Source organism: Dermacentor albipictus, chromosome 4 (assembly GCF_038994185.2).
Source record: "Dermacentor albipictus isolate Rhodes 1998 colony chromosome 4, USDA_Dalb.pri_finalv2, whole genome shotgun sequence".
Classification (NCBI taxonomy): domain Eukaryota; kingdom Metazoa; phylum Arthropoda; class Arachnida; order Ixodida; family Ixodidae; genus Dermacentor; species Dermacentor albipictus.
Window position 1 is genome coordinate 137,976,976 of NC_091824.1, and position 12,173 is coordinate 137,989,148.

Consider the following 12,173-nt stretch of genomic DNA (forward strand, 5'->3'; position numbering starts at 1 on the left):
CTGGGACACCCTGTATATGCTCCACACAACCGGTTGCACGAGGCCTAACCACCTCCCGCTTCTTGGCCGTTTCCCCGTTGTGGGTAGGTGCCTGTGCTTGAAATCATCATCATCATCATCAAATAACCAGCTCGTGGAGCGCTCGAGCACCGGTAGCACAGTCAGCTGGGCGGGGGCACTCGCGGACACAGGATCGGAGCCCGAATCGGAGCAGAGGTAAGCCAGTTTACCTCATTTAAATCGTAACGCATTCATAAGCATAGCGCTGTGGCATAGCGGCCGTACTGGCGAAACAAGACAGTTAGGCGACCGGAACAATACAGTGAAGCGGCAATCACATGCACGCGATATTCAAGCGACGGAGACGGGCGACCCGAATGGCAGGTTCTGCAGCACAGCAGTCATGCCACGGCGTGGAGCAACCAGTTGAAAGCGACATCGTTGAAAAACGTAGTGACAAATTTACATTCTTGTCCGAATAAACATCACTCTTGTAAAGTCAAATGTACCACGAGGTCAGTGTTTTAACCACGATATATTAGATCTAGGTTTAATCGTTTCGCGCTGCCAGGGTGAAATGCTGTCGCGCCACCCGGTGGGCTCTCGGTGGCACCTTAGGCCCAGCAGCGTCAAATCAAACCACCGATCGCAATAATAAGGACAAGACAATGCCAATACTTTTTCTTCAGCTTAAGGTGAGACGAAGCAATGGCTAATTTTACTTTTTTTTTTGCTGTTACGGCAGAAAGTAAGTTGCAAGAGCAAATTCAGATCGAAGTGGGCGACCTGGCTGTTTGGATTTTGTTGCTCAATCACGCTGTCCTTCGTCTAAGTCGCCGCGTGGACTACCGGGCGAGAAACGAAATTTTCCGACTGTCTAAAAACCAGCGACGCGACAAGCGACAGCGACGGATCACCCTCCGCAACAGGAAGACCTGTCGTTCCTGGCCGTCGCTTGTCGCCATCGCTCGAAAATCGCGTACATGCCGCTGCGCCTCAAGGTGAGCCCGTTTAACCACGGGGTTCGGATGATGACTACTTTCCTATACGCTGACTCCCCCATGTTAGTCTATAAGATGCATCAGTATCCACCTAATTAAACTGGCTTTTGAGGAGTGTAGTGTGTAAACATAATAAATGCACAAGAATAAAGCTGTGACTTTTGTGATAAGATTGCACTTTGCATAGGATGAATGTAAACAAAAGTTTACGCATCGCCGTTCATTGCAGAGCATTTATTCCACCGTTTCACTAAAGCTTCACTTGAGAGATTCCAGCGTATAAATTGGATCTGCATATATTATATTATTGGTATTACTACTACTACTAATATTATTATTACTTAGTTGTTTATTTATCTATTTTAGTAGTAGTAGCCGTAGTGGTAGTAGCAGCCGCGTCTTAAATTGCTGATTTTCCCATATACGTCAGGCCCCGTCAAATGTTGCAACGTCTCAGGTACCAATCGTCACTTACAGCGCAAACATAGACGAGGGACAGAAAGGACGACTAAGACAAGCGCTGACTTCCAACCGATTTTCATTTTGAGAAACAAGCATATATATACTGAGACACCAAGACAAAAGCACCCCCTACAAAGTTTCAACCCGACATGAGTATGCATTCAAAATTCATGCCCTAAGATGAACGAGAGCTCATGCGCGACCTCAGAAAAACCAGTTCTTTGTCTCTTAATGCAATTGATGGCTCACTAACTGAATCACCATCGGCAATCGCTGCTGCTTCAATGATAAGTCTGGTGCATCCACGTGGCTGGCGCTGGAAAGTCCGCCAATGTGATTTCGCAAGGCGGTGTCAGCCATTTTTTCGTCCAACAACTCACTAAGCTGCTCTTGCAGTTTGCACTTCTCTGCCCTCTCTACCTGTAGCTCCTTTTCTAGAGCACCCATACGTAACGCAAGGCTGGTGTTCGCTTCGTCAGCCCTGTCCAGGCATGCACTAAATAGGCAGCATTTGCAAATAAAATCCGCGCTTTGGGCCTCCTCTACAGATTCGAACCGTGCTTCCCTCCAATTCACCGACGCCTCACACTCCTTGCATTTAACCTTCAGTTGCTTGACCACCTTAGCAGCACTCTATTATCGCTATTATCGCCTGATTTGCGGAGGCGAGCGCGATCTGGGGGCGGGGCAAGAAAACCAGCGGCTATGTCACGCGCGTCCTCCACTGTGATTGGTTGGCCTGTTCAGCTAGAGAACAGCCACGCAGCAACCATAATAATAGTAATATTTGGGGTTTTACGTGCCAAAACCACTTTCTGATTATGAGGCACGCCGTAGTGGAGGACTCCGGAAATTTTGACCACCTGGGGTTCTTTAACGTGCGCCTAAATCTAAGCACACGGGTGTTTTCGCATTTCGCCCCCATCGAAATGCGGCCGACGCAGCAACCATGGTCACGAAAACTAGGCGAGGTTCGCAAAGAAAAGCTTCGCTTTTAAAACTTGTATAAACGATGAGCCTTGAACAGAAACTAAGAAACCCGTCATGGTTGCTCAGTGGCTATGATGTTGGGTTGCTGCGCACGAGGTCGCGGGACCGAATCCCGGCCACGGCGGCTGTATTTCCATGGGGGCGAAAACACCCGTGTGCTTAGATTTAGGTACACGTTAAAGAACCCCAGGGGGTCAAAATTTCCAGAGTCCTCCACTACGGCGTGCCTCATAATCAGAGAGTGGTTTTGCCACGTAAAGCCCCATAATATAATTTGAAAGTAATAAGTGCATTGATGTCTTTTTTGTTCGCTATTGACTTACGGGAGAACTGTAAATTGGGCTAGTTGGTATGGTTTCATAATTGCTACAGCGCAAACAACAAAAACGAAGAGGAGACATGAAACGCATGGTTTTGTCGTTCCGTGTCTCCTGTCCGTCTTCGTTGTATGCCCTGTGGTAAATATAATTTATGAGGCTTAAATATATGCGTCTTCAACCTACATAACTGCCTAGAGTCACAGACCAACTCAGGCCTGTCCAGAGGGCCCGTGTGACGGCCGAGGGGATCGGCCTCTCTGTACCGACGTGGGAGCGGCCCGCATGAGTCCCAGACTGATCCCTCAGGACCTAAATAAAGTTCTTCATACCATACAGTGCAACCGACTTTGGTAGCAATTATATGAAACCATGCAAGCGGAAAACTCGGGACAGTGGAGACTGAGCTTTCTGAAATAATGAAGACGACGACGTTACTTGGTCCCCATGAGCTCCGGTAGCTCCTGTCGTTGTGACCCTGCGCTGCACCGTCTGACGCTGCATTGACTTTTACTCTAGGCCTACAGATGGCCCTTCGCGACTGTAGGCACTACATATGGCACCATCACTACAAACATGGCATCCGATAACGGGCGACGAGCAGTATACCTTAGAGGCTATGCTACAAATCAAGTTCACTCACTGACAATGTTTTCGTTCTCCAAGACGCTGCGACTGCAGGCTCGCGGTCACTCCCCCGATTCGTCTAACGGATGTAAGTACACTGTTTGTTACGGGGGTTATCCTCCAACTGAACTGTAATAAAACCAGCCTTTCCAGTATAAAGGGGCTCGAGCACATGACGACGTCCGAGTCACCACCAGAGCCATGGTTGCCAGTTTAGCGAACAGCCGGCGTTCAGGGTAGCTTTTTTGCCAGTGCTGCTGCTCCACCGACTCTTCTCTCATAAAGGTGGCCACGCTCACCTAACCGGCCACCTCCATAAACATCATAAACTAACAGCAACTGTTCACTCTTTTCGTAAGCATAAGTCTTATCAAGCTGATTCGATTCTGAAATTAGCTGATGGTCTTTCTGCGCATGTGTCTTCGTTCGCAGCACCGGCGGAATGGGCTCCTTTGTGTGGGAAATGTTCGGTGCTTTTCCCCCTCACACGACAGCCGCGGCGAGCGCTAGCCGGAGCGCCACCACGTGGCGCGCGGAGTGGCCGACAGACCCGGCCCTGTACTCGGTTGAGAACTTCGAGCCCAGGCCACCCCAGGAACTGGTGTGCACCGTGTGCCTGGGCGTGTACCGGAACCCCGTCGAGTGCCCCTGCCGCCACGTGTTCTGCTCGGACTGCATCAACGGCTGGCTGGCGAACAGCAACGGCTTCGGTGGCGCAAGTTGTCCCGTGTGTCGCCGAGGGGTCGCCGCGTTTCAGCTGGTGCCTGTGCTGCCGCTCGTGAGCAACATGATCGCGCGGCTCACCGTGCGCTGCCCGAACCGAGACGCAGGCTGCACCGCAAAGGTGCGTCCCCTGTCAGATGTTTCGTTCTTCAGCAACAAAGGCCACTAAAGGCGCTTCTATTGTAAAGGTGCGACCCTGATAATTCATGCGATGTGCATGCATCCCACTGAAACGTTCATCCTTGCGAGACTTGCGAGTCTTCTACCTCACCTTCATCTGTGAGTTACGATTTACAGCTATATATTGTCTACCTATACTGCTGTGTAGCTACCGCATCGGTCGTTTTACATCGATGGTTCAAGACCTTTTCTTTCTCTAACATCGCTCTGCGTCGTCGATTTCTTGTCTTATCACCTAGGCGAGCATAGCGTAACCCAGGCGTTTCTGCCTCCAACGACGTTTTGTAGCCCGCATACACTATAGCCTGTCCATCCGCAAGTCCTTTCCGGGTTACGGCCGGCCTGCGCTGCCGATTTGACTCTGCGTTACACCGCTGCTTCTCGCCTGCCACCAAGATGCGGTGAAGTCATTATAACGGTCGGGGGCAGGATTAGACGGCAGCACCCCTAGTGATTTGAGCAAAACTGTGCAGAAAGTGCAGCAAACCAATGCTCAGTTAATATATCGGGATGAAATCCCCGCAAATGGTGGCGTACTGCACAGTGCGAATATGTTTCATGACTAGGTATGCGGAAGGTGGGTCGAACTGCGGCGGCCCGCATTCTTCTAGACAGGGTGCCCGCCACACACTCGCGCAACCACCGCCTCTCCTCCTGTCATGTACGTCTCTGGCTCTCTCCCCATATTGTTACTCAGTGAACTGTCGAACACGTACCTTCTATTTAACCGGACTACGTGTTTCAAGTTGTATGATGCGACCTCATTAAAAAAAGAGAAGCGATAGTCATACCTATATTAATGAAAATCATAAAGCAAGGCCCATGGTCGCCAAGCTAAGCACTTCGTTTTTGCGTGCAAGTAGCTGTTGCCACTTCCGCGAAATAGAGACAAAAAGTATGAAGGACATTCGATTACGTAATGCTGCGCCATTTTACTTTGGTGCGTCCGTGTACACACACAAGAAGTACTACTTCGGTTTATTTAATTACTGCGTTATACGTCTAGAACATCAAGCTGAAGCGTTACATCAGCGCTGGGGTAAGAGATTCATTTTTCTTTCATATAATGCCCTCAGCAATAAACTGGCGGATGTCCTTTGAGCCAATGATTCAGTTCCTACCGCGAAAAAAATGCAGTAGGACAGGCTTGATATCAAATCGAGGTTTCACTACATTGTAGTTATATAGGTGGACTCGCTACATATCGCACATGCCTGTTTATTGCTTGTATTAATTGATCATTCTGCCGTCTTGAATGTATTGCGTTAGGGTCTGCGCCACTACGACACAGAATTAAGCAAGCTTGAGGCATTTACCCACACTCCGCTAGAGTTCGCGACTTCAGTGGTTAGGTGGAGTCACGTTTCAAGCAACAAACGCAGCCTGCGCGGTCTTCCCAGGTGACCATGGAGACCCTGAACAGCCACCTGGGGTCGTGCCAGTTCGGCAGAGCGCCATGCCCAGATTGCGGCTCCCAGATACGTCCTTCGGAGCTGATGGCGCACCGGCGCGAGCGCTGCTCCAAGCGCATGGTTCGCTGCACCCGCGACTGCGGCTTAAGCCTGAGCGCCGACCGACTGCGCGACCACAGCTGCCTACAGGAAATGCGAAACTACATCGTCTCGCTGGAGCGCCAGAGGGACCACACCCAGCTCAACGTGCAACGCCTGCAGCACCAGGTCGAAGACCTTACTGCCAGGCTGGCGACTGCTCCTGCGCACGGGCACATCATTTAGGGGGAATCTAGCGAATACAAATTGCGTAATCATGTATTGGTACGGGAAACGTTATGCCGAAAATATCCCAAAATTACGCACGCGTACGTGCCGCTTCCGTCATTTTCGCGATTTGCTTGAAGACGTCGTAAACAAGTTTTCATTTCGTCACGTCTCCACGTCCGAAAGCCTTGTCTACACGACACCGGCGGATCGTGGTGCGAGACATATACTTGAAAATTTCAATGCTGCCAGCAAGCAATGGCGTCGACGGAACAGGATTCATTCGTTTTACGAAGCCGCTTCTGACACCGAACACCTGTCTCCGCAATGGTCCGCCACCGCCTTGACTTTCGTTCGGTATGAAATCGGAATCTGAACCAGCAATGATGATGAGTTAATCTCATGCTGCTCCTCACAAGCCACCCGCGAATCCGTCCACAGTTGTACGGCGGCGTGCGCCAATCGTCTGTGAAGTGTTGACCTCTACTTCGTCGCCGCCGATGTCCGCATGCACCTGCCGCAATAAAGACTACGTCTGGGGGAATAAAATTTTCCACGTTAATGGCTGTTTCGCGAATACATAGACTATGCAATGCTCTTGTGTGGAGGCCATTAAGTGTATTCTGCATTATTTGGAGATGTGGAAGAAGACCACGAACTCGCGAGCAGTGGCACGAGTCATTGCTGATGATGATATTTTCTGCTAACATATATTTGTTGACGGACACAAGGACGGACACGAAAAAATGCACGGAACGCTAGCCATAAACAACTTCACTATAATAAAACGACCCCGATTGCTTAAGAGGCACTGAAAGAATACGGGTGACAACGCATACAAGCAGGCGAGGCTGTCGTAGAGGCGGGGTAATTAGCTTCTGGGAATCGCAAGAAGTTGCCGACATTGTGGTATTCTAAAATTGAGCATACAAAACGACTGAAGACGTTGCAATAAACTACGGATTGTATAAAAAAAATTTGAGAGATAGAAAACAAAAATATACCGTGCAAAATTATGCTATAGTTCGGAAAGACGCACAAAATCATGATATGCGCAACAATTGAAGCGTGCCGCGTAGATCCCAGGGAGGTTGAAACAATATTCTCTGCCAAAACACAGAGGGATAAAAATTGGTCAATAAAAGAGGCGCAAGAAATCGGTGCGCATATAATTGCCCTGTATTACTGCGGGGTGACATCAGTGAATGCACAGAATATGGCAAGCCTTGACTATTGCTATGAGGCTGTGCAGCCTAGTTCTACTTGGATAACTGCTCTACTTAATTATAATAATAAAACTGAGTATGCGCCCATTCATAGCCAGTCCTCCAGAATTAGTATAAGGGTATAGAGTGATTTACATATGTGCCGCACTTATCTACATTAGCATGCTTCTCTCACCATTATTCGTGCCTTAGTACTAGTGACATTTCTGTGTTGATGCCTGACGGCGTCAACAGGTCTCGCGGTGGCGGCGATAGATGGCACTGAGTGTCCTTAGGCGACGTGAGAAAAAGAAGGCCCCACCTAGAGTATTTTGGAACCATATAAAATTATTAGGCAGGAAGTCAACAACAATACAAGAACATATGCTAGATGAAGATGGAAACAAACTGGAAGGGGAAGCGGCATTAAATTACATCCGGAAAGTAACAGCCGAATCTTTCCGAGGCAATGACGAGGTTGTATTTGAAGAAAAATAGAGCATGAAAGAACTAGATCGAAAAGGAGTTGGTGCTGACAAATTTCAACAGGAAGAAAACCGATGAGAGAATTCCTAAGCGCACAGCCACAGGGCTAGACTGGGTTCCCGTTAGGCTGATTAATGAAATAGGATCAAAAAGTAACGAAGCTCCTGTGAAAACAGTGGAAAAAAGTTTAAAATATAGAAAAATACCAGACAGTTGGCGACAAAGGAGAAGTAATTTAATTCATAAAAGTAAGGGGGAGAAAGATAGAATTCATTCGTATCGACCGGTGACCGTTACATCGGCAGTATACAGGCTAGCAATGCAGACAATCAAGTTAGAGCTTCAAGCATGGGCAGAGAATAATGGCATTTTGGGAGACCTTCAGAATGGCTTCAGAATTGGTAGGCGTTTAGATGATAACTTATTTGTTCTTACTCAGTGCATCGAAATATCAAGAGTAGAAAGCAGACTATTATATGTGGCCTTTTAAGACATTACAGGAGCCTATGACATAGTATACCGCAACATTTTGTGGAATATTCTGCAAGGGGAAGACTTAGGTGACGATTGACTACAGCTCTTGAGAGATGTTTACTCAGAAAATACCGTTTGCGTTGAATGGGAAGGGATGAAGAGCGAGGAGAAAGTTGATATCAACAAGGGACTGAGGCTGGGGTGCCCTTTATCTCCACTGCTGTTTATGATGTAGATGGTGAGGATGTGCAGGGCACTAGAAGGAAGTAATATTGCGTTTAATCTCTCATACAAACAGGCGGGTACAGTAGCAGAGCAGTAGCTTCCAGGTTTCTTTTATGCGAATGATATTGTGTTGCTAGCTATCAAGCAATGGTATTTGCAACGTCTGACTAATACCTGTGGACAGGAAGGTAAGAATTTAGGTTTCAGAATTTAGAGTTAGAAAATCAGGTGTTATAGTATTCAATGAAAACAGTGAACAGACAGTGGCAATACATGGGCACGAAATACCTCGCGAAAAAGAATATAAATATCTTGGTATATAGATACACGAATGCAATAGATATATGAAAACACAGGAAAAAACGATAACAGTAAAGGGGAAGAGAAATGCAGCCATAAAAAAGCACAGAACGCTATGGGGATACAATAGGTACGAGCTGATTCAGGGTATGTGGAAAGGTGTAACAATTCCAGGACTTACTTTTGAAAACGCGGTTGTTTTCTTTTAAATTAGGGGTACAATCAGGACTCGATGGGAACCTAAGGTCAGTGGGACGCATCACTCACGGGAAGGCTACAAATGAAGCTGTGCGGGCGATACGGGCTGAACCAGTTTTGAAGTGAGGGAAGCTCACAGTAAAATCGATTATGAAGAACGACTGAGTAATACTGAAGAACGTAAATTGGCTAGGAAATTATTCAGGCATTTGTACAGAAAAAAACATTGATTCAAAGTGGAGGGAAATAACTTGGAAACTTATAAGCAAGCATGCGGCGTGTAGGGTGAGCAACACAGCAACAAAGAACGTCAAGCGGAAAGTCACAGAGGCGGAAGTAATCTCATGGGTGGCGGCAATGGAAAAGGAACCTGCCACGAGTAGCAACTTAAGAGGAAAAAACGAATTCAGCTAACAGTTCGGACACTTTCGTGCATCCGCTCGACAGTATTCCATATTGTGACTCAAGCCACATCGTTGACACGTCATAATGTTTTTGCAGATTAAACTCACGTAACCTATCTGGTGGCATTTGGGGCACTGTAGAGGCTTTGGTACGATGGCAGCACAGGATGCCTCCCATAACCCACTTTTACAAACGCTGGTGAGGAAGCTGACTCAAAGACTGTATTAATGCAACGTGACTGTCTGAAGCGATGAGCATTCAATATCCGAACTGTTGATGTCACAAGTTTGGTGAGATTCTCGTCCGTGATTTGAGAGTCCATGTCAGAGATCACGCCAGTTGAGGTATCTTTCCCATACACATTGAAAGGACGCACCGGAATGCTGCCAAGTGTCTGAACTGCCTTGAAATTCTCTAGTATGCTTGCATTTGTCCCATCAACCTTAAGTAGGCTCTTGCGGGCGTTGATGTGAGCTTCATATGTCCTGCCTGGTGCTATGCGGTCGAATAATTCTGTTAAGAATTGTCTATTAAGGCTGTTCAGGTTGTCCCTTGTTGATTTAGCCATGTACCCTATCGTAAAGGACTGGGCACCCTTAGTCGTCGTCAACCTACACCGTGGTGACGTACGGCGTACTTTCCATCTCAAACGATGACCTCCATAGACCGTGAATCCAACCCTGTGATTGCATTGCCTATTCTTTGGAGCTATCCCTAGATTCGAGGAGCCCCACGCTTCCAAGCCTTCCCCCTTTCTAACGGAAGGTGCCCGCGTGAACGTGGCAAATGAGGGGAAGGACACCACAAAAAATACAGCCGGACAAAGCACACAAGATAACCTTGCCACTTCGTCTTCCTCTAGAGGAATCACAGAGTTGTCATGATATCCAGCACAAAACGAAGTGTTAATAGGAGGAAACGCTCGTCGAGACTTCTCGAAATACGACGAGAGGCAACCATACGAATGTCATTGTTTCCACAGGCGATACAGATAGCATAATGTAACCTTTGTACATCTCAATAGTTCGGGCTATTGCTCTTCACGATATCAACTAACGATATCAGTGCGTTTGTATTGCGACAGACAACTTTGCACCGCGAACTACTGGGTAAGTCCTCCACCACCACTTACGGGGTAAATTTTTCTGAGTGCATGAAAATCGAGATTCGGGCATCAATCAAGGCTTGGAATTTCAGTGGTTAATGTGTGCCCCTATTATATTTTTTACATTGCAAATAACTGAGGAATAATTACTGCAGAGAGAGAAAATGCGAAGCGCATTACTCCGTTCGGAGCAACAAGCGTTATAGTGTTGAGAATGGCTACATTTATTTTCAACAAAAATATTATTGTTCATAATAAATAAATAGGCAAATAAATAAATAAGTACACTTTGTGTTCAGAAACAAGCGGATATCTAAATGCTGGCGCTTACAGAAACAAAAACTGAAGAAAGGTAAGAACGTAAATCAACTTCCCCTAAACGCTGTGGGAGGGAAACCTAGAATGAAAAGCAAAGAAGAACAGGATAAACAGGTAGATAATGAGCAACAATCCAGCAAAAACTGAAAAGTGATAGATAGTGTACACTTATGAAAGGAGAGAGAAACGATTACAAGGCAGGGGAGATGTGCTGCCAGAAAGAAGACTCAAGAGAAAATTTGAAGCTCGCAACAGCAAGAAGAGAATACGTTTTAAAAGGTGTCAACATGAAAATTGTTCAGGTGTACAAAGTTTGCATTATGCCGTGTGCCGAGCGTCTGCAGAAAGATGAAGGAATGTGGAACCGTCTACGACCCCTGGTAGTCGTCTGCGGAACCCGCGGTGACACAGAAGCTAGTAGTTGTAGTGCACGCAACAATTCAATAATTGATTTTCTTCAAAAAGTCGATGTCGGTCTGACTGCGTCCTAGAATCCAAAGGGACAATTTGACCAGATAACTTTTTTTCACGGGCCCGCTAAGATTTCGTAGTAAGACTAGAATGGACGATGCGCTTTCAGTGACGTAACAAAAGAGAATGCGTCTGCAAGTTGTACGTCTGTTGCCAAGAATCACAATGAGGCGTTCCAGCTCAGTAAGAATTATCGAATTCTAATGACGACGGCCAACACAATGCCTACCTATCAGTCGTAAGAGTTTGAACGACCCCCATCTGTCTCCTGCTCATCGCAGTTGGCACTAGAACGCACTGGTGGTAGGTCAGTTAGCCCGGCCGCTGCGCGCAGGCATGGCGGGTGAGAATGCCTTTCGTTGGTGGTTCTCCATTGCCTTCGTAGGGTACCTAGTGTGCATCACGCACCAACGAAGCCTCCCACCACTGGATCGAGCTCAACAAGGCGAGATAATGCCTGGAAACCGGGAAAGTGAAGGTAAGTGTGCTAAAACAAGAAAATGAATTATGCTATGAGCTAACGCCCAGCGGGAGGGGAGTAGCTGAAAAGTCAGCTTTCGTAACATTATTCTTCACTCCGTGGCGTGATTTGGAGGCTGACTTGTAGCGGTTCAGCTAAGTTGCACTGTGCAGCCATAATAAATGAGAATTCGTGTAAAAAACATACTTTATGTACTCAATATCGGGAGGAAGCTTTAGCTCGAGGGCTTCCATCCAAATTTATAGAAATGCAGAAATCGTTTTTGTCAGCAACCACTGCAGAGCATAAAGAAATAAAATCTATGGACTGTTGGAAGCGGAGCGTTATTTAGCTTGTCAATTTAGTTATGAAAACTTTTGAAATGGGAAATTTCCGAAAACGAAACAACGAGTGTAATAACGGTAACTCAGCAGTGAAAAAAAATACAATACGACAGTTTTGTAACTTGCACTTAACCTCTATACCTAAAGCGGGCAACATTGATGCA

The 12,173-nt window shown here is 46.9% G+C and overlaps 1 protein-coding gene across 1 annotated transcript; it reads left to right on the forward strand.

Moving 5' to 3' along the window:
• The first annotated feature begins 108 nt into the window (after window positions 1-108).
• On the forward strand, window positions 109-6,580 carry LOC135895770 (RING finger protein 151-like). The gene is made up of 3 exons (XM_065423929.1): window positions 109-216; window positions 3,830-4,241; window positions 5,701-6,580. Exons 2-3 carry the CDS (start codon window positions 3,840-3,842, stop codon window positions 6,034-6,036), a joined length of 738 nt encoding a protein of 245 aa, XP_065280001.1. The 5' UTR covers window positions 109-216; window positions 3,830-3,839; the 3' UTR covers window positions 6,037-6,580.
• Window positions 6,581-12,173: the final 5,593 nt, after the last annotated feature.

Excerpts from the sequence above, each read along its gene's own strand:
- LOC135895770 (XM_065423929.1), top strand. The coding sequence starts at position 3,840 with ATGGGCTCCTTTGTGTGGGAAATGTTCGGTGCTTTTCCCCCTCACACG. Across the intron at positions 4,242-5,700 it reads ACGCAGGCTGCACCGCAAAG|GTGACCATGGAGACCCTGAA; the intron begins GTGCGTCCCCTG and ends CGGTCTTCCCAG.